Source organism: Psammomys obesus, unplaced genomic scaffold (genome assembly GCF_907164565.1).
Source record: "Psammomys obesus unplaced genomic scaffold, mPsaObe1.curated_primary_1811, whole genome shotgun sequence".
Lineage (NCBI taxonomy): Eukaryota > Metazoa > Chordata > Mammalia > Rodentia > Muridae > Psammomys > Psammomys obesus.
In genome coordinates this window covers 1,511,916-1,529,309 of record NW_026596131.1, presented here as the reverse complement: position 1 = coordinate 1,529,309, position 17,394 = coordinate 1,511,916, and the positions used below count along the sequence as shown (strand labels likewise).

The window sequence follows — 17,394 nt, the reverse complement described above, 5'->3', positions numbered from 1 at the left end:
GCACACGCCCAAGCCTCGGGCCCCCGTCGGGTGGTACTCACCCCCGCTCACCCCACACACCGCCCCCTGCAGCTTGGTGTCACAGCTGGCGGTGCGCCAGCTTCCGTCCACATCCAGGTAGGCGCAGCCTCCCGACTGCTGAGGCTCCCCGTCCTGCCAGCTCACGTAATTCAGAGGCTCCTCCGAGAGCCAGGAATACCTCCGTGAGCCCTGGGTATGAGGAGGCCACGGGTGACTGGACGAGGCAGAAGGTAGGGTGGGGCGGGGGGGGGGGAGGAGCGGCAAAATCTTGACCTAGGAGCCCACCTCCTCACTGGCCAGCCCGATCCACAGTGGTGCCCGCAGGCCTCGTGCAGCCTGCGTGAGGAAGGCCTGGGTGTAGGGGTCAAGGACGTGTGCCAGGCTGGCATTTCGGCTCTCGCACAGCAGGAGGGCATCCTTCCAGCGCAGGGGCTTCTGCAGCAGCCGGAAGGTGCCGTTGAGGTAGGAGAGTTCAGCGCCGGGGGCAGGAGGCGTAGCTGCCGGGGATGGGCTCAGCGAGGGGTCTGCAGGGAAAGGGGGGCAGGACTCTCAGGCCGTGCTCTGCGCCCTTACCCCATTCCCAGGTACGAGGCTAGGCCGGGAAAAGCCAGACATGAGGCCAAGGGCAGGTCTCCACTGGGCATGGCTGCACTGTCTGCTCTAATCAATGCGCTTCCCTTGCTGACACACAGAGAAGCGCTAGGGTCTTGACTTACTCCTGTCTGAGGTACCTGGAACACAGGAAACCAGGGACCATGCCTTGAGGTTGAGCCTCAGGGGTTCTGTGGTTTGCCAGCACGCCACGCAATCGCAGTATCTGGCTACCCACAGACCTTCCTCCTGAGACCACCTGCTCCCCAAGCAGGCACATGGCTCTGGGGGAGAACTCTGGGACTCCAGGGGAGAGGAACGCTGTTTGGTTCCTTCTGGCCCGGCCCAGAGCAGCTAGGCAGTGCCGAGCGTCTGCACTGCAGTGGCTCGTACCTGTGCCCTTCTGGCAGATGAAGCCGTGGGTCTCCTCCGTGCAGCTCCGGTCATCCCAGCGGCCAGTGAGGTGGGCCGAGGGGCTGTGCAGCAGCACCGCACAGCTGGTCTGGGGGGAAGAGGCTACTTAGGGGAACCCCAGGGGCCGCCTCCTTTGTTTACCACTGCCCCCTGAAAGGTCAGCTGGGTCGGCGGGGGAGAGGGCAGCAGGGACAGGGGAGAGCACAATGAACGGTGTCCTCACCGGCTTGGTGCCACTGGGTGCGGGGCTGGGACCGGAGGGCTCTCCTGGCGCCCAGTTGGCATACAGCAGAGGTTCCTGCTCAATCCACTGGAAGTCCCTCTGAGAGGCATGCAGGCCAATCCACAGGTCAAAGGTCACGTTGGGGAGGCTGGCCGTGATGAAGGCTACAGTCCCCCAGAAGAAAGGCAAGAGTGACGGGGTGGCCCCCCGTTTGCTCTGCTCTAAGCCAGTTGTGGGGAGACTGGACTGGGGGGCGCCAGCGCGTCCACCTGAGCTGAACCTACCTTGCTCTAAGGGGTTTGCAATGGTGGCCAGCTGGGCTTCTTGCTGCTCGCAGGAGAACTGGGCCTCTGACCATTTCACCCTCTCCTGGGGATCCTGGCCCTGGATTCGGAAACACTGTGGGGCAGGGGATGTGATTGATACCCAGCTCTACACACACACACCACAGTCCACAATCCCAGAAGCCCTCTGGGTACCCCCTCAGCCGCTGATGTCCAGGGACTTTCAGACCAAGCCCTACCGGACATAGGACGTGTGGATCTCCCTGGGCAAAGCCCCGCCCTCCCATCCTGGCACAGATTCGGGGGTGGGGAAAGGTGCTATTATTGTTTGTTTGGGACAGGGTCTTGCTATGTAGCCCAGGCTGGCCCGGAACTCATGATCTTCTTGCCTCGGCCTCCCTAGTATTGGGGTTGCAAGTATGCACCACTGTAACCAGGTTGGTTGTGCAATGTGAACACGTTAGGGTGTGAGTGCATGTGTGTGTGCGCGCGCACGTGTGTGGGTCAAAGGGTTGATGTTCCTCAGGTGCTGTTCATCTTGGTATTGTGAGTCCTGAGGATCATACTCAGGTCATCATACTTGTACAGACAACACTATCAAATGAGCTGTCTCCCAACACTATTTTTGTTTTGTTCTTCGGGTGTGTGTGTGTGTCTGTGTGTGTGTGTGTGTGTGTGTGTGTGTATGTGTGTAAGTTAGGCCCTCCACACAGGCTAGGCAGGCACTCTACCAATAAGTCAAATCCCTAACTCCTTACTTTTTGTTTTCTGAATTTTTGGTGTTGTTTGGATTTTTGAGAAGATTCGCCCTGGCTGGCCTAGTCTCCCACCACTCTCTGAGTTACAAGTGTATACCATCACGCCCAACTTCAAAACACTAGGAAAGACAATTTTCTAAATGTTGCTAAGAAAAGGAAAAAACAAAAAAACAAGGGTGGCAGGGATGGCTCAGCAGTTAAGAGCATCGCTGCTCTTCCAGATCTGAATCCCAATATCCACATGGCAGCTCAACAATTGTCTGAAACTGCAGATCTAGGGGACCTCGCGCCCTCTTCTGGCCTCCATGGGCATTGCACACATTTGGTACACACACACACACACACACACACACACACACACACACACGGGCAAAAAATACATAGAGTAAAAAGGAAGGAAAATAAATTTTTAAAATGAGTGCAGAAAGACAAGCACAGCATATTGGATATGGATGAGGTGCTTTTCCTGGGTAAGCGTAAGGACCAGATTTTGGGTCCCCAGCACCCGAGTAAACGCTGTAAATGTGGTGGCCCACTTGTAATCCCAGCACCTGGTAGAGACAGGTGATGTCTCGTCGAGCTGGTTAGCTACACTAGCCAAATCAACAAGTTTTGGCTTAAGTGAGAGCCCCTGCCTCTGTATGTAAGGTACAGGACCAGTAAGAAAACACCTAAGATCAAGCTCTGGCCCGTGCACACATGTGCCAACCACACAGAGATATGCAAAACCTAAGTTACTCTCGGGCTGGACAGATAGCTCAGTTGGTAAAGCATTGGCCTGGCAGGCACAAGACTCTAGGTTCTATTCCCAGCACTGCATAAACCTGTAATCCCAGCATTTGGGCCTTCAAAGGTTCAGTCACCCTCTATGTGGTGAGTTCAAGGCTGATCTAGGTTACGTTCGGCCCTGTCTCAAAGGAAGCGGGCACAGTTACTCTCATAAACACTGAGAATATCCAGGTGGTGTTGGCACATGCCCTTCCTCCTAGTGGTTGGGAGGCAGAGGAAGGTAAACCTCTGAGTTTGAGGTCTGCTTGGTCTATAGAATGAGTTCCAGGACAGCCAGGAGTATCAGAAACCCTGTCTCGAAAAACCAAAAAGAAAAATAAATAAATAAATAAATAAATAAATAAATAAATAAATAAATAGAGTTGAGAATAGGATGACAGCTACTGGGGACAGTGGGAAGAAAGGCGGGAGGGGGAGAGGCTGGCTACGGAGCACTCAGGGACAGCTGTGTAAGATCAAATTGGTTTGGTACTGTTGTGCAGAAAGTGGGCACGCAGTGAGGTGACAGTGATGTCAGCTGATAGCATAGGGACCTGTGGTGAGGCCACTGCAGGAGAGAACGCATTGAGTATTTCGAACAGCCAGGAGGAAGGGCTGCGGGGCGGCTTCCCCTTAAAGCAAGCGTATGCCTTCAAGGAGGCAGATGCTAATCTCCTCTAATTCGAGCATCATACAGCGCCTGGGTGTACCCGAGTGTTACATGGCACCCACTGAATACCCATCACGTTTATGTTTTTACGTACCAGTGAAAAAATAAATTTAAATGAAAGAAAAAAACGGATTCTCATATTGCAAAATTGTGTAAGTGTTATTACAACTGACCAGTTGTGGGGCCCAAGCATACTTTTATTCCATCGATAAGGAATTTTAAAGATAGTATTTTTAGTCCTTATCTGCTTTCAGCTATGTTCTGGCGCACACCTGGCTCCATTTGATCATAGTCTCGTTAGGACAGAAGCAGCTATTAATTTTTTTGCAACCTCTTGCATGTATACACAAATAACGTATACACACATACAGATTGGGTACAAATGCTCGATATTTTGTTTTATTAATAAGAGTTCGCTATCAAGACGTTTGACAACTAGTGATCTAGAAAACTCGGAAGTATTCAGGTGACCTCGCTCACGTGTTCTGTACACTGAGCCGCTTTCAAGGAGCCTCGCTCTCGTTGGCACAGGGAGGTTGGTGGGTGTCCCCGTGGATTTCCACATGTCCCCAACCATGATAAGAGGCCATGGCTTTGTTGTGGCCAGACAGCTAAGGCTCCTGAGTCTCAGCCGTCCCGTCTCCCCAACCTCGCCCTTGGCTCTCTCGGTGTCCCTCCTGACTTCCTACCTTGTTGAGGAACTGGTTCCAGCCAGGGGGGCAGCCTCCTAGGGCTGAAGGTGGCAAGTCTCGGGGCTGAGTCTCCCCAGAGCTATTGCTGCGCTTACAGATGTAGGGCAAGGCTGTATGGCATCTCTGGTCCCCCCAGTCCTCTGTGAAGGGGGGAGGAGAACTGTTACCATAGGGCAGGGCGGGGCAGGCAGCGCTCCTGGTCCTATGCCCTGGGGACACGGGGTTAACTCCAGCCCTCTGTGTCCTTGCAGCCACAGATGCACCCACCCTCCTCGGATATAGCTCTTCTCCGATCTGCCCCGCCCCCACCCACCTAGATACCCCTAACCTTAGACCATGCCAACAACGCCCTCTCTGGTCCTCCTCATCCTCACCTTGGCTGGCTGTCATGTACACACACTTCTTGTCCTTGCCAATGGGCCGAGGTTTTCCGGGGGCCCAGGAGATGAAGTTGATGACAGAACCGTCGGACCACCTACAGAGTCACAGAACACAGGCTCAGCCTCCTCCGTGCGCAGCACCGGAGGCCACAGGACAGGGGCACGAACAGGCCTGAAGGAGCTCACAGCCCAGTGCAGACGGAGACCCCGGGTCTGCAGCCTCCTGTGGAGCCCTGCCCAGCATGCACTCGCCTCTCTCAGGGGCCTGAAAACCCTATAGCAAAGAAGTGCCCAGATTTCCACCGATTCCTGCCTCAAAGGCCCTAATTCCTGTAATGCAGGCGCTGACTAGAGTCCCCTGTTCACGGGTTGGCCAGTCTTTGACATGTGACCCCGGATCTAACAGGAGAGTGCCACCAGTACGTAGCACCCGGTGCACGCTGGGCACCATAGTAAGGGCCTGAAGTTATTTGTCAAGCACCATGCTGTGACACGCAGTGGCTTTTTGCTAGGCCTCGTATCTTCAGGACATGATTGTTCTCTTTCAGTGGATCTGACTTTGAGAATGGTTAGTGACCTGTCACACCACATGCCCCCAGCGTCTCCAGAGCAGGAAGCGACAACCAGGTGGATGACAGCAGATGCGACAGCCTAGCATTTTGACGCTTGGCAAACAGGTACCTACGTTGTTCTCAAGCAGGTCATGGCTTTTGCCATTTCTTAAGTTAAAATTGGACACCCAGTTAGAAACTAGCCTTAAAGAGTATCATCTTTGAGGGGCTGGAGAGATGGCTCAGCTGTTTAAGAGTGTGTGCTGCTCTTCCAGAGGACAATAGTACAGTTCCCAGCACACACACACACACACACACACACACACACACACACACACACACACGTGGCTCACAACCACCTACAACACCACGTCAGGGGATCTGGTGTCCCCTTTTGGACTCAGTAGGTCCTAGCACACACATGTGCATAAATTATAAATAAAGGAGGCACTAGAGAGATGGCTCAGCAGTTAAGAGCACTCTCTGCTCTTCCAGAGGTCCTGAGTTCAATTCCTAGCAACCACATGGTAGCTCACAACCATCTATGGTGGGATCTGATGCCCTCTTCTGGCATGCAGGTATACATGCAGCTAGAGCACTCATATACATTAAATAAATAAATAAATATTTTTAAATTAATTAAAGGAATACCGTAGTATTAAAGGAATAATGTATGGCACATACCTTTAGTCCTAGCCATTGGGAAGCAAAGGCAAAAGGATCTCTGTGAGTACAAGGCCAGCCTCTTCTACCTAGGTAACCATGGCTATATAGTGAGACCGTGTCTCAAAATAAATAAGTCCCTAAATTATATATATATATAACTTTTGGATGTTTTGAAGTATTTGTTTTGTAGTCCAGGAATCAACCCCAGGATCTGAAGAATGCTAGGCCAGCTACGCAGGTCTCATTACTGCCACCTTCAGGTAAGAAAACAGAGGCCAGAGACACGCCCCTTACTTGTCCAAGGCCATGCAGCCTGTGAGGAGCAGAGTCGAATTCAAGTGCAGGTCTATCTGCCTGTGTTTGCTCAGCCCTGACACCTCTAGCTTGGTGACACAGCTGGCCACTCACACCCGTGCCCCTCTCACACCTGCCGCCCACTAGCTCTCCCACCTGAAGCGGCCATCATTCTCCGAGGTGTGCAGGCCGATCCACCAGTGCTGCCCGGGGCCTGAGGAGAACTGGTGAAGGAGGCAGGCAGGGGAGGGTTAGTGGCTTCCCCGCCCGCAGCCTCTGCCCCTTCCCAGCCGGGAACCACCTGCTGCCTCTCACGCCCACCTTCTGCAGGTTCTGCCCCAGGAAGTCCAGCTCTGCCTGGCTGTGGATGGAGGCCAGCTCTGCCTGGAACCACGTGCAGATGCGCTGGGCCTGCGTCCACGAGGAATGGTGCTCAAAGAACTTGTACTCTGCCTCCTGGAAGCGGAGCCACTCCGGCCGGCCTGTGGGAGCAGGTGCCAGGCCACTAGACAGGCCCTTGAAAGCTCCGGGCTTGGTCAGCGCCAGAGCATGCAACAAGGTAAACCCCGGACAGGCCCTCTGGTTGACCCTCCTTCCACACCACAGAAAGCAGAGCAAGGGTGTCCAGGGCTAACTAACTTAGTCCCCCTTTGGGGTGGAGCCTTTGACCTGCTCAGCCTCGCTCTGGGCCGAGGCAGGGATCAGGGAGCCTAGGGGCCTCACCTTGGGGACCAGCATCTGGCTCCTGCACATCCACACCTACAGAACAACAGGGGCGACGATGTCAAGGCGGAGGGTGGCTGGATCCCCCGATTCCTCGCTTCGAAGCCCGCGTCCAAAGCCTGGCCCGCCCCAGCCCACTTACTCCCACATCCATCCAACCTCTAGGGATCTTGCAGATCCAGTCCAGCTGCGTCTGGCACTCCACAGCCACCCACTGCAGGGAGGCCAGGTCCAGCACCGCACAGCCTCGGACGTCATCGTCGTCATGCCGGCTCCGGTCAAAATTGTGGTAGGAAAACTGGAAAGCGAGATAAAGACAGAAAGAGGGACCTCCAACAGGCAACCAAGAAGCCGGGCCTGAACTGAGGACTGCCAGGCCGGGTGAACATCCTTCTCCATCACCTGATTACTCTTAACCTACTGGCCAGAAATCCCTGCCCACGCCAGGCCCTGCCACGCCCCAGCGGGTGCCCACCCAGGACCAAGCCCTACCCACCTCCCCGTCCTGCCTCCTCCACGGCTCCTCACCCCTAGACCATCGCTCCAGCGCCAGCTCTGACCCTCTCTCGGGTCCCGGCGGTTCAGGCCAATCCAAAACCAGTGCTGCTCGTGGCTCTCCGGCTCGGATTCACTTGGGTGGGGACAGAAGAGAGAGGAGGTGAGAGTGGCCGGAGTCCAGCACACAGCCGCTGGCTGTCGCTAAGCAGCCTGCAGCCTCTCCGTCCACGCTGCAAACCGCTGTGCCAAAGCACTGCGGGGGGCTTGGTGTTTGCTTGTTTGGTTTTTGAAAGTTCCCTCCCTAGAGACAAGGTGAGCCAGAGCAGGTGGCCCTGGACTACCTTCCGGGATACAGGGCCCAGCAAGGCGGCTGCCTATTTTTCCCTCCTATGGGGGCGGGAGAAATTAGAGACACTGGGGCTCTCAAAAACACCGGGGTTCAAATCGTGCTTTGTCACGGACCCACTGCCACACCGGACCAACAGTCTAACTCCTGAGTACGACCTGAACATGAGGTCACTGAGCGAGTACGGGCACAGGGTGCGGGGAAGGGGGTGGGCTGCAAGCCGCACCCACGTGATGAGCCGAGAAAAAAGCGGTGAGCAGCACGGGCTGCTGTAATTACTAGTCAAGTGATAAAAGCCCGACTGCTGGGAGGAAGTAGCTCTGAAATTAAATCTCAGGGCGCCTGGGTCCACTCGGATTTTTTTTTTTCCCACCAATGATAAGTTGATTACGATGCCATGTGCCAGAGACTATAGTCCTCAGAGCCTACGTGGCAAAGATGGATTCTGGGCAAGTCAGCGATCTAGTGGGGGGGGGGGGGGGATTTTTTTTGAAAGGGGGGGGGGGGGGCTGAGATGGCAGCTGTGTCTGAAAGGATGTTGCTGGCTATAGGACACTGGTTAGCAACAGGGTCCCCTATAAGGGGGTCACCGAGATCCCAGGGGACTGTGGGCACTTGAAGGAAACAGGATGGCTCTGGCAGTATTGACAGATACAGGTCATCCCAGGCCTCAGCTGGGCCCTCTGAAGGCACCGTCCAATACCCACCTTCTCACCCCAAGCGTGCCACAACCAAGAATTCGGCAGCCACGCCCATCCCCACCCAGGTGCGGGCCGCTCACCCACCCATCCAGTACCCAAAGATCTTGTTGAGCATGTTGGCCACAAAATGTTCCTCCTCATAGCTGGCCAGACTTAGCAGCTGGGCCCCCAACTCCCGGCAGACCCCCAGGGCCTGGATCCAACTCTTCTTTTCCTGCAGCCGTTCGGAGCTGAACACCTGCCGGAGCAGAGACAGCTATCTAAGCTGTGGCCAAAGCCCACCTGCCACTTCCTCACGACAGCGGTCCAGTTAGGTGCTATGGCCTCAGCAGGGAGCAATAGCTCAAGACAATTCCGTCTGTCTCAGGAAGGCAGGCGATGCTGTCAGCTCCTGGCAAGAGCCCCTGTACCTGGTCCTCAGATCAGGAGGAAGGCTCTAATCCCAGCAGAGGGATTAGACTGAGGACAGGTCCCCCCCCCCATACACACACACACACACACACATACACACTTTAGTTCCTGTATGTAATAAAAGGCCTCAAAAGCCAGGCCTTGTGGCGCATGTGTGCAAACCTAGTACCCAAGAAGTAGAGACCAAAGGTTATCCTCGACTACATAGTGAGTTTGAGGCCAGCCTGGGCTACACAGGAGAAGCCGGCCATAGTGTCTTACGGCTGTATCAGCACTCAGGAGGCTAAAGCAGGATTGCCAAGAGCTAGAGGGTAGCCTAGGCTACAGACCTGAGGACCCTGTCTCAAGAGGAAACACAAAAATCTCAAACAACAAAACCAAATTGGTGGTCCCCAAGCTTGGCAAACCACCAGGCCCTACTTGAGACCTTTCAAATCCAAACCTCCATATGGCCACCAGCACAGGGACCACAGATAGAAACCAGGCCCTTGCTGGACTGGAAGATTCTCCTTTCATCGGGCTTCCCAGGGGATTATGTAGAACACGCTGGGGTCTGGCTGCTTCACCAAGCACCTACTACCCATCAGGCCTCAGAACGCAGCCTTCATCAGCAATTACTGTAGTCTGAAGTCTAGGCTGGTACCTCAGGGTCATGATGGCTCCCAGGTTCCCCCAGGTAAACTGCCTCAGTGTTCTTGTTCTCCCTCTGTCCCCACCCCCCACCATGCCACCTTATAGCAATGTCCCACCTTATAGCAATGTCGGAGTTTGGGGTCTGAGACCCAGCCCTGGGGGCAGGAGCCGGTGAGGCTGGGGGTGGGGTCTGGCCCAGGCAACTCTGGCGTCACCGGCGTGCCCAGGCTCTGTCGGCAGATGTAGCGAGCCCGGAACGATGTGCAGTTCTTCACCTCCCACAGTCCCATGGCACTGCCCGTGGCCAGAGCCACGCAGCCCCCACGTCTGTACCCTGAGGAGGAGAATGAGCTTGACTCTACAGGGATGAGGTCTGGGGGGTCAGCATCAAATCGGGGGGGGGGGGGGGGGGGGGGGGGGGGGCCCCGTCCCAGGGGGGGGGGGGGGGAGGCACGAGGCAGAGTCCTAGTTCCATGGCTAAATCTGTCTCATATTCCAGTAACCTCTGTACCTCATCGTCAGACCAGGAGTTAGGCTCTAACCCCAGCAGAGCCACAACTAACTGAGGCCACAGGAAGGTTAAGAACGATACTGAAGCTTCGTACAGTGGGGCACACGTGGAGGTGACATTTGTACAGCTACTAATAGCAAGTATCTGTAGTGTGTACAATGTCGACACATTACACGTGACCCCTTTTCCCAAGCTAAACACACATCTAAGCCTCACGTCAACTCTGTCAGAAATGTACCATCATCCCCATTTCAACGTGAAGAAACTGAGGCTCAGTGGAGGCCCAGCTGGCAAACAGCAGTGCCAAGGGTCTGAGCGGGGCTGTGGGCTCCCGAGCTAACAGGTCACACTGCACAAAGGAACAGCTTTCTGGGAAGCCCCAAGCCCTGACACAGCCCTGGGTCCACCCCAGACCCCTGCTTCAAGGCCAGTCAAACCCGAGGGTTAGAGGCTCACCAGGCTGGTCCCGGTTCCAATGTGTGTACATGACTTCGTCCCCACTGAGCCAACGGAAGGAGCCGGTGCTGTTGAGGTCTTGCAGGGCGGTCCAGAAGTACTCACCCTCCCAGTTATAGATGAGGCTGCTGACGAAGGCCTGCTCAAACCTTCAGAAACAAGCCAGTCAAGGCGTGACGCTTCCCAGCAGCCTTCCAAAAGCTCTGGACCACAGGCTAGACACCCCATCCCAGAAGCTCAGGTACTATACACAGCCAGTCACGTGCCTTGGGAAGGGGGGACCAGGGAACATACTGAGGCTCAAAGGATTCTGGGTCCCACTGGGAAGGATGCCAGGATATGATCCTGGTCATGGACCAGGTCATGGAAGAGAGCTGGCAAGAACAGGGTGTAATGGCACACGCCTGTGATACCAGCACTCAGGGAGGCAAAGGCAGCGGATCTCTGTGAGCTCGAGGCCAGCCTGGTCTGCAAAGGGAGCTCTAGGACAGCCAAGGCTACACAGAGAAACCCTGTCTTGAAAAGAGGACCGGCCAGGACTTCTGTCCACCTTCTATACCTGTTGGTGACAGTGACCAGCTGAGAGCCATGGTCAGCACACAGGCGCCGGGCGTCACTGTAGGTCACCTGGTCCTCTCCCAGCCAGTAGCAGGATGGGCTGTGCCACGTCCAACCCTGACTCAAGAGAGAGGGCGGGAGAGGGGTGTCTGTGGGCGGACCCCACACCTGCCCGTGCCTGAGCAGGCCCGACATCAGGGCATCGCTGGGTGTGTGCAGGGCAGAAGGTACTAATGAGGCTCCAGAGAGTAACACCTGTGCTAAATTCCGCATCCGGCTAGCCCCAGCTCTCCCTGCCGCTGCCGACAACTGTTGGACCGGGGTGAAGTGCTGCTATGGGGAGCTGATGGACCTGCCTAAGGCCTGGCTCTGAGAAACAAGTAGCATTTACATCAAGAAATACAGGAGCCTGGCTTATAGCTCAGTGGTGATAACACATTTCTAGCAGGTGTGGGGCCTTGGGTTCAGTCCTCAGTACTAGAAAAACAAAACAAAACAAAACAATCAGGTTGGGAGGATGGCTCAGTTGGCAAAGCGCTTCGTATGCAAGCATGCGGACCTGGGTTCAGATCCCCAGAACTCATGGGGGGAAAAAGTTGGTGTGGTGGCATATGCTTTTTCATCTCAGCACTGAGGGGGAGAGGCACACGGGTCCCCAGGGAGCTGCTGGTTGGGCAACCTAATCTACTGGGGAGACCCAGTCCAGTGAGAGCCCCTATCTCAAAATAAGGAGGCCAGCCTCTGGCCCCAACGTCAACACATAGCCGCATGTGTGCGCACACACATGAGCATTTACACTCTGAGAAAACAAAACAAAACAAAACATAAAAATAACCAGGTGCTGGCAAGATGGCTCAAAGGGTGAAGGCCTTTTCCACAGTGATTTGGGTTCAATCCATGGATTCCCACGGTGGAAAGAGAGGACTGACCCCAAAGGCTGGCCTCTGGCCTCTACAAGCATACTATGACATGTGTGTGCCACACGCTCATACGATAGACACAAACGTAATCATGATAAATAAGAACAGTAAAATAAGTAATCAGTATTAGTGAAAACTAGCAGCTGGCTCGGACACCAGAGCTGAAGAGCTACGGAGAGATGGCGGGCCTGCAGAGGTGGCTGGGTGGTCCTGAGGACTCCGCAGGGTGGAGTCTGGGAGGATGTGCCTGGCTAGCCCAGGGCTCCCTCTGGACACAGCAGCCACGCGTGTAGAGTGCAGGCTGGCCTCCGATGTACTCCACTGTACTCACACCAGGACAGAGCTCAGGGAGGAGCTCACGGATCCCAGACTCCCCAGCTGGGTCCTGCCAGCCTTCTTACTGAGACAGCCCTGCCACCAGCTCCTGCAGGAAGGGTGATCACGCCTCTGGGAGAGGAGGGCTCAGCTGGGGCCGGGCTTTCGAAGGTGTTTAATCCAAAGGAAAACACCAAGGAGCGAGGCTTGTGGAGAGGAGCTCCGAAGGCCACAAAGGGTGTGTGGAAACCAGAGAATAGGAGGGGGTCGGGCAAGACTGCAGGGGTCTCTCCATCTCTCCCCACCCACCCTGGGAACCCCTGGGGGCTGACTCCACCTTGGGCAGTTCCAAAAACACCCTCACCTTCCGGCAGCCATGGTCCTCCTCAGCGGCACCCTGGCTGAGCCGGCCGGCCTTCTTGCAGATGGATGGCAGGGACTGGTTACAGGGACTGTCGTTCCAACGTCCTTCCTGGGACACAGGACGAAGAAGACTCACTCCAAATCCCTCCCTCCTCACAAATCTTCCAGCCATTCTGCCAGCCCATTTTCTAGGCCTGAACCTGTCTCTAACTTGCTGTGTGATTCCTAGCAACCGGCCTCATTTTCTGTATCTCGGGCTGTTCAACGGAGAGAGCAAGAGTTCCATAGGCGTCAAGGGTGGATGAAAGAGCAAGTTGAGAGGGGAGATGGCTCAGCTGTTAAGAGCACTGCTCTTCCAGAGGACCCAGATTCAATTCCCAGCACCCACAAGATGGCTCACAACCATCCATAACTCCAGTTCTCGGTGGACCCGGTATTGTCTTCTGATCTCCAGAGGCCCCAGGCATGAGAGTGATATGCAAATATACATGCAGGTACAACACGCTGGGACGTAGAAGATGCTCAGCAAATCATTTAAAATCTTAAGCAGAATCCCCTAATGCAAAAGGACATGCTGCTTGGCCGCCCCCATCCTCCCCGAGCCTTCAGCAATGCATCTCATAGCAGGAGACCCCGGCTCAGGCTCTTCCCTGTCAAAAACCCTGCCTCGGTTCCCTCTCCCACCCACACTGGATCTGGGTCAAGACGTGACAATCATCAGCCCATGATTTCTTGAGAAGACAAAACCCTGAGCTGAGGAGGGGCCTTGCTTGCCAAGCCTGGCCATCATGTGGGCTCTGGTGCCACCTGCTGGCAGGAGGTACAGCTGGCCAGGGACCAAGAATGAGCCTGATGCCTAACGCTTCTGGAGAATTCGTTCTCCCAGCCCTGTGGGTGACTGACTTATCTGTGGGGGGAAGGTGGGACTCTAGCCCTGCCAGCCAGTCTTGGTGTGCAGGGGTGGAGGTGGGGAATAGTGGGGGAGGGCAGCGGGAATGTGGGGGCGGGGAGGGGCGCTAAGGTGCTGGGAGGAGGGAGGAGGAGGATCTCACCGGCCCCCAGAGGGTGACACAGTCCTCCAGGCTGTCACGGAAGTTGTTGGGCTCAAACGGATGCCAGTGGGTGAAGCTCACGAGACTCCCGTCAGACCACTCGAAATTCATCTGTAGTTTCAAATCATTGAGGCCTATCCATAGCTCCTCCACCTCTGGGGTTACAGCAGGGGAGAGAGGACACTGAGGTCAGCCTTGGGATCAGACACACAGACCCTCCCCCCTCCACGCCCACCCCCGTACGGAGAGCAAGCAGTCCCTCACCTTGCTTGATCTGTTTGGTGATGAACTCCAGCTCCGCCATGCTATGGATGCTGAGCAGGTCTCCCCCACCTCGTAGACACGCCCTCTTGGACTCCTGCCAGCTGCGCTTCTCCGCCTGCAGGCGGTAGCAGTGGTCCTGGAAGGGCTGCCAGCTGGGGTCACACTCTACCTTGACATTGGTCCACCTGTCTATGGAGAGGCGGGTGGACGTGCTCAGACAGGACCCAATGGCTGTCACATCCGCCCTCCCCAACCTGTGTCACATCCGCCATCCCCATTACAAGAGCCTCTAAGACACTTAAAACCCAGTGACAACGGAGCCCGGCCACAACAGGACAGGCCCTCTCTGGCTGAGGCTCCAAGAGAGAGATGGGCAGTTAACGAGACACAGCAGACTCCTAAGCAATACCTACTGTAAAGAGGACTTTCTGTTAAGAGAATCAAACTGAGCTCAAGGCCGCTCTGCTTAATAAATGGAACCTCAAGCTGGGCGCTGTGGCCGACGCCTGTGATCCCAGCACTCGGGCAGGTAAAGGCAGGCGGATCTCTGTGAGTCTGAGGCCAGCCTGTTCTACAAATTCAGTCTAGGACAGTCAAGGCTAGACAGAGAAATCCTGTCTCAAACTAAGTAAGGAGCATTCACAGAGCACCTCCTGTTGGCCTTGGCAGTCTTGCATAAAAGAAATGAGGAAAGAAGTCTAGAGTGAATAATGTCTGACCAGAGGTGGGGTGAGCTGCCAGGAATATCACAGGGCCGTAAAGTCTGGCAAACTGGTCACATCCCTCTAGCTGCTTCCCCCTCGATATCTCCTCTCGCTTCCGAAGGCCCTCCCCTGCACCCACAGATGTGTCTTTTTGGGTTTATCTGCTAGGGACTGGGGTTTGAGGGCGGCTGAAGCAAACAAGTCCTCACTTGGGTCTTGGCAAAAGAAAACAAAATTCCATCAAACCACCCACAAAGTCAGGCTCGGGCAGGGTTCTGTCTAGGAAGGAGGCCCGTCCTGAGCATTGCCTCAGAACAGAATTCTGAAACCAGCTCCATCCGGGTGGACTGCGAGGTGCTCCAACCACGCCTCTGGCTAGAGATGTCAGTCATCTTTTGTTAGCCAATAGCTACTCAAGTCCCAGAGGCCTGAGGGAAGAAAGGATCCTCTGGAAATGGGGCCCCTACTTTGGAAATGACATGTCCTTCATAACGAGAACACAGAACTTGTCCAGTCACTTTGAACAGGCCTCCTGCAAACAGCTGAGGGGAGGGGGCGGCGAATGAGGGCACAGGAGGCAAATCCAAGCCACAGACTTGTGTTCCAGTCCTAGTGGCTAGAGGAGGGCTCCCCACATGAGACAGAGGGGAAAGATTCCTCGGAGGTTTCCGTGGGCATACATATTTTCTCTGTCAAAAATCTGTACTTAAGCAACCCCACAGCGGCATAAACCGTAGGCCCCTCCAGCTTACACTGGCAAAAGCCGGCCATAGAGACACTCCTCCAGGCAGGCCAGCCCAGGGCTCCAGCTCTACAAAGAACTTTGCAGGAGGGAATGCATCCATGTTCCGTCTGCAAGCGAGGATTCTACACCTCAGAGAGCCAGCTGCATGGCCAGGGCCACATGCCGGGAAAGGGCAGTCCCCAAAGCAGGTCCTGTCCACCACCCCACTCTCCATCTCTCCCAGGAGGCCCTCAGATTCATCTCCTTCAATCACACCTTCGAGCAAGACACTCCCAGGCTCAAAAGCCTCCAGAAGCTTCCCATGGGCTACCCAGCCCCACTCAGACTTCAGAGACCGGCTGCAACCTGCCTTTCCGCACGCACATCAAACGCCCTGCTTTAAGAACCCCCTGGGGGAGAGGGCTGTCTTTGTTAAGTGCAGGTTCTGATTCAGTTAATCCGGGTGGGTCCTCCCAGTCTGCTCTGCTAGCGGGCCTCCAGGTGCTGCTGGGCCAGCGTCTGGTTCCTTCTAAACTGCAAGGCTCCAGCCCTCGGTGCTGCAGGCACCCACAGCTCCCAGGGGCCGGAACCGCTCCCCTCCCACAGCCCTCTCTGCCTCGGTGCCCGTGTGCAGGCGCACATATGTGCGTGTGGAGGCCAGAAGACAACCTTGGGTTTTCTTTAGGGGTCATGCACCATTTTTTTTTTCAAGTCTCTCGCTGGCCTGTAACTTAACAAGCAGGCTAGACTGGAGACCAAGGAGTCTATAACACAGTTTTCAACAGAATGCTCACCCCGAGAATGAATGGCACATTGCAGTTTTCCAGAATAATTAATAATAACTAATTATTAATAATTAATCAATAATAATAATAGAGAGGATCAGAGTCACTCTGTGTCTGTAGAGAACAAGAAAAGGCTGAATTGGGCTGTGACCCCGCCGGCCCTAGCCCTTTGTGACCCCGGCTCACCTGGCTGGACTGGCTCCGCTGTGGCATTGGGCTTCTTCTTGCAAACATAGGGCAAGGCGATGCTGCAGTCATGGTTCTGCCAGCCGCCTGAGGACTCGGTGCGAATCACGCCACAGTTCTCCTCCCCTGGGTTGTCTGGCTGATCTGTGGGGGGCAGGCAGGGTGCCAGCACCCCAGGAGAGGGAAGCTCAGACTGTGTGGCTCTCAAGCTCTCTTCAGGGCCTCCCCTCGCCCTCCACTCCCTGGGATGTCTGCACTAGCCCTAGAAGGCCACATTCCACCACGGGGTCACCCTGCTTTCTAGCCTGGGCTCATGTCACCCCGAACCCCCTAATCAGCAATGTGTACTTAAGCCCTTATCTCCCTGGCGCTGGGCACATGGAGGCTGTGTCGTCTAAAAGCTGAGAATAGGGAGTGAATCTGGGTCCAGGCACCAAGCCCTACACTGGGCTCATCTGAGAAGGAGGCAGACAGTTCCCACCTCACAATAACTACTCCACAGGCAACTGGGCCTATTGGGGGGAGGCGGAAACCCAGACCTCTCCCTCTAGAGTAGGGTAGGAGGAAGCCAAGTACCCAGGGGGGTCTCCATGCCTCACCACTCTCCCAGTTGAGGTACTTGAGGGGCGAGTTGTCTGACCACTGCCAGCCTCCGCTGGTGTCCAAGTCATTCAGGCCGATCCACAGTGTGGAGCTGTAGCCGGTGAGGAGTCCTGGCAGAAAGAGCGCTCACTGAGAAAGGGGATCCCCTACCACCCCTCCCAAGCCAGGCGGAGGACGGGGGAGGGGCCAGGGCAGGAGAGGAGGCGCAAGGTGGGGGGGAAGGACGGGGCGGGGGGGGGGGGGGGGGGGGGGGGGGGGGGGGAACGGGGCGGGGGGGGGGGGGGGGGGGGGGGGGGGGAGGGGGGCGCCCGGGGCCAAATGATGAGGCA

General features: G+C 55.7%; 1 protein-coding gene and 1 long non-coding RNA gene across 3 annotated transcripts in view; one reads left to right on the top strand and one right to left on the bottom strand.

The window, feature by feature from the left end:
* Window positions 1-17,394, bottom strand: part of Mrc2 (mannose receptor C type 2) — a 56,132-nt gene that overhangs the window by 3,288 nt on the left and 35,450 nt on the right. For both annotated transcript variants that reach the window (XM_055592298.1, XM_055592299.1), the window contains exons 5-25: window positions 17,062-17,175; window positions 16,463-16,606; window positions 14,064-14,252; window positions 13,800-13,954; window positions 12,749-12,856; window positions 11,151-11,266; window positions 10,592-10,740; window positions 9,741-9,958; window positions 8,676-8,818; window positions 7,564-7,666; window positions 7,195-7,333; window positions 7,036-7,071; window positions 6,634-6,794; window positions 6,469-6,536; window positions 4,796-4,896; window positions 4,419-4,561; window positions 1,534-1,648; window positions 1,250-1,413; window positions 1,006-1,114; window positions 307-545; window positions 42-210 (exon numbers count right to left, since the gene is read on the bottom strand). In XM_055592298.1, the coding sequence (XP_055448273.1) occupies window positions 42-210; window positions 307-545; window positions 1,006-1,114; window positions 1,250-1,413; window positions 1,534-1,648; window positions 4,419-4,561; window positions 4,796-4,896; window positions 6,469-6,536; window positions 6,634-6,794; window positions 7,036-7,071; window positions 7,195-7,333; window positions 7,564-7,666; window positions 8,676-8,818; window positions 9,741-9,958; window positions 10,592-10,740; window positions 11,151-11,266; window positions 12,749-12,856; window positions 13,800-13,954; window positions 14,064-14,252; window positions 16,463-16,606; window positions 17,062-17,175 (2,883 nt within the window). The remainder of the gene's footprint in view (window positions 1-41; window positions 211-306; window positions 546-1,005; window positions 1,115-1,249; window positions 1,414-1,533; window positions 1,649-4,418; window positions 4,562-4,795; window positions 4,897-6,468; window positions 6,537-6,633; window positions 6,795-7,035; window positions 7,072-7,194; window positions 7,334-7,563; window positions 7,667-8,675; window positions 8,819-9,740; window positions 9,959-10,591; window positions 10,741-11,150; window positions 11,267-12,748; window positions 12,857-13,799; window positions 13,955-14,063; window positions 14,253-16,462; window positions 16,607-17,061; window positions 17,176-17,394) is intronic.
* On the top strand, window positions 52-8,220 carry LOC129665560 (uncharacterized). Its single transcript, XR_008718387.1, has 4 exons — window positions 52-117; window positions 5,350-5,478; window positions 6,209-6,871; window positions 7,201-8,220. It is a non-coding gene; the product is annotated as an uncharacterized LOC129665560 (long non-coding RNA).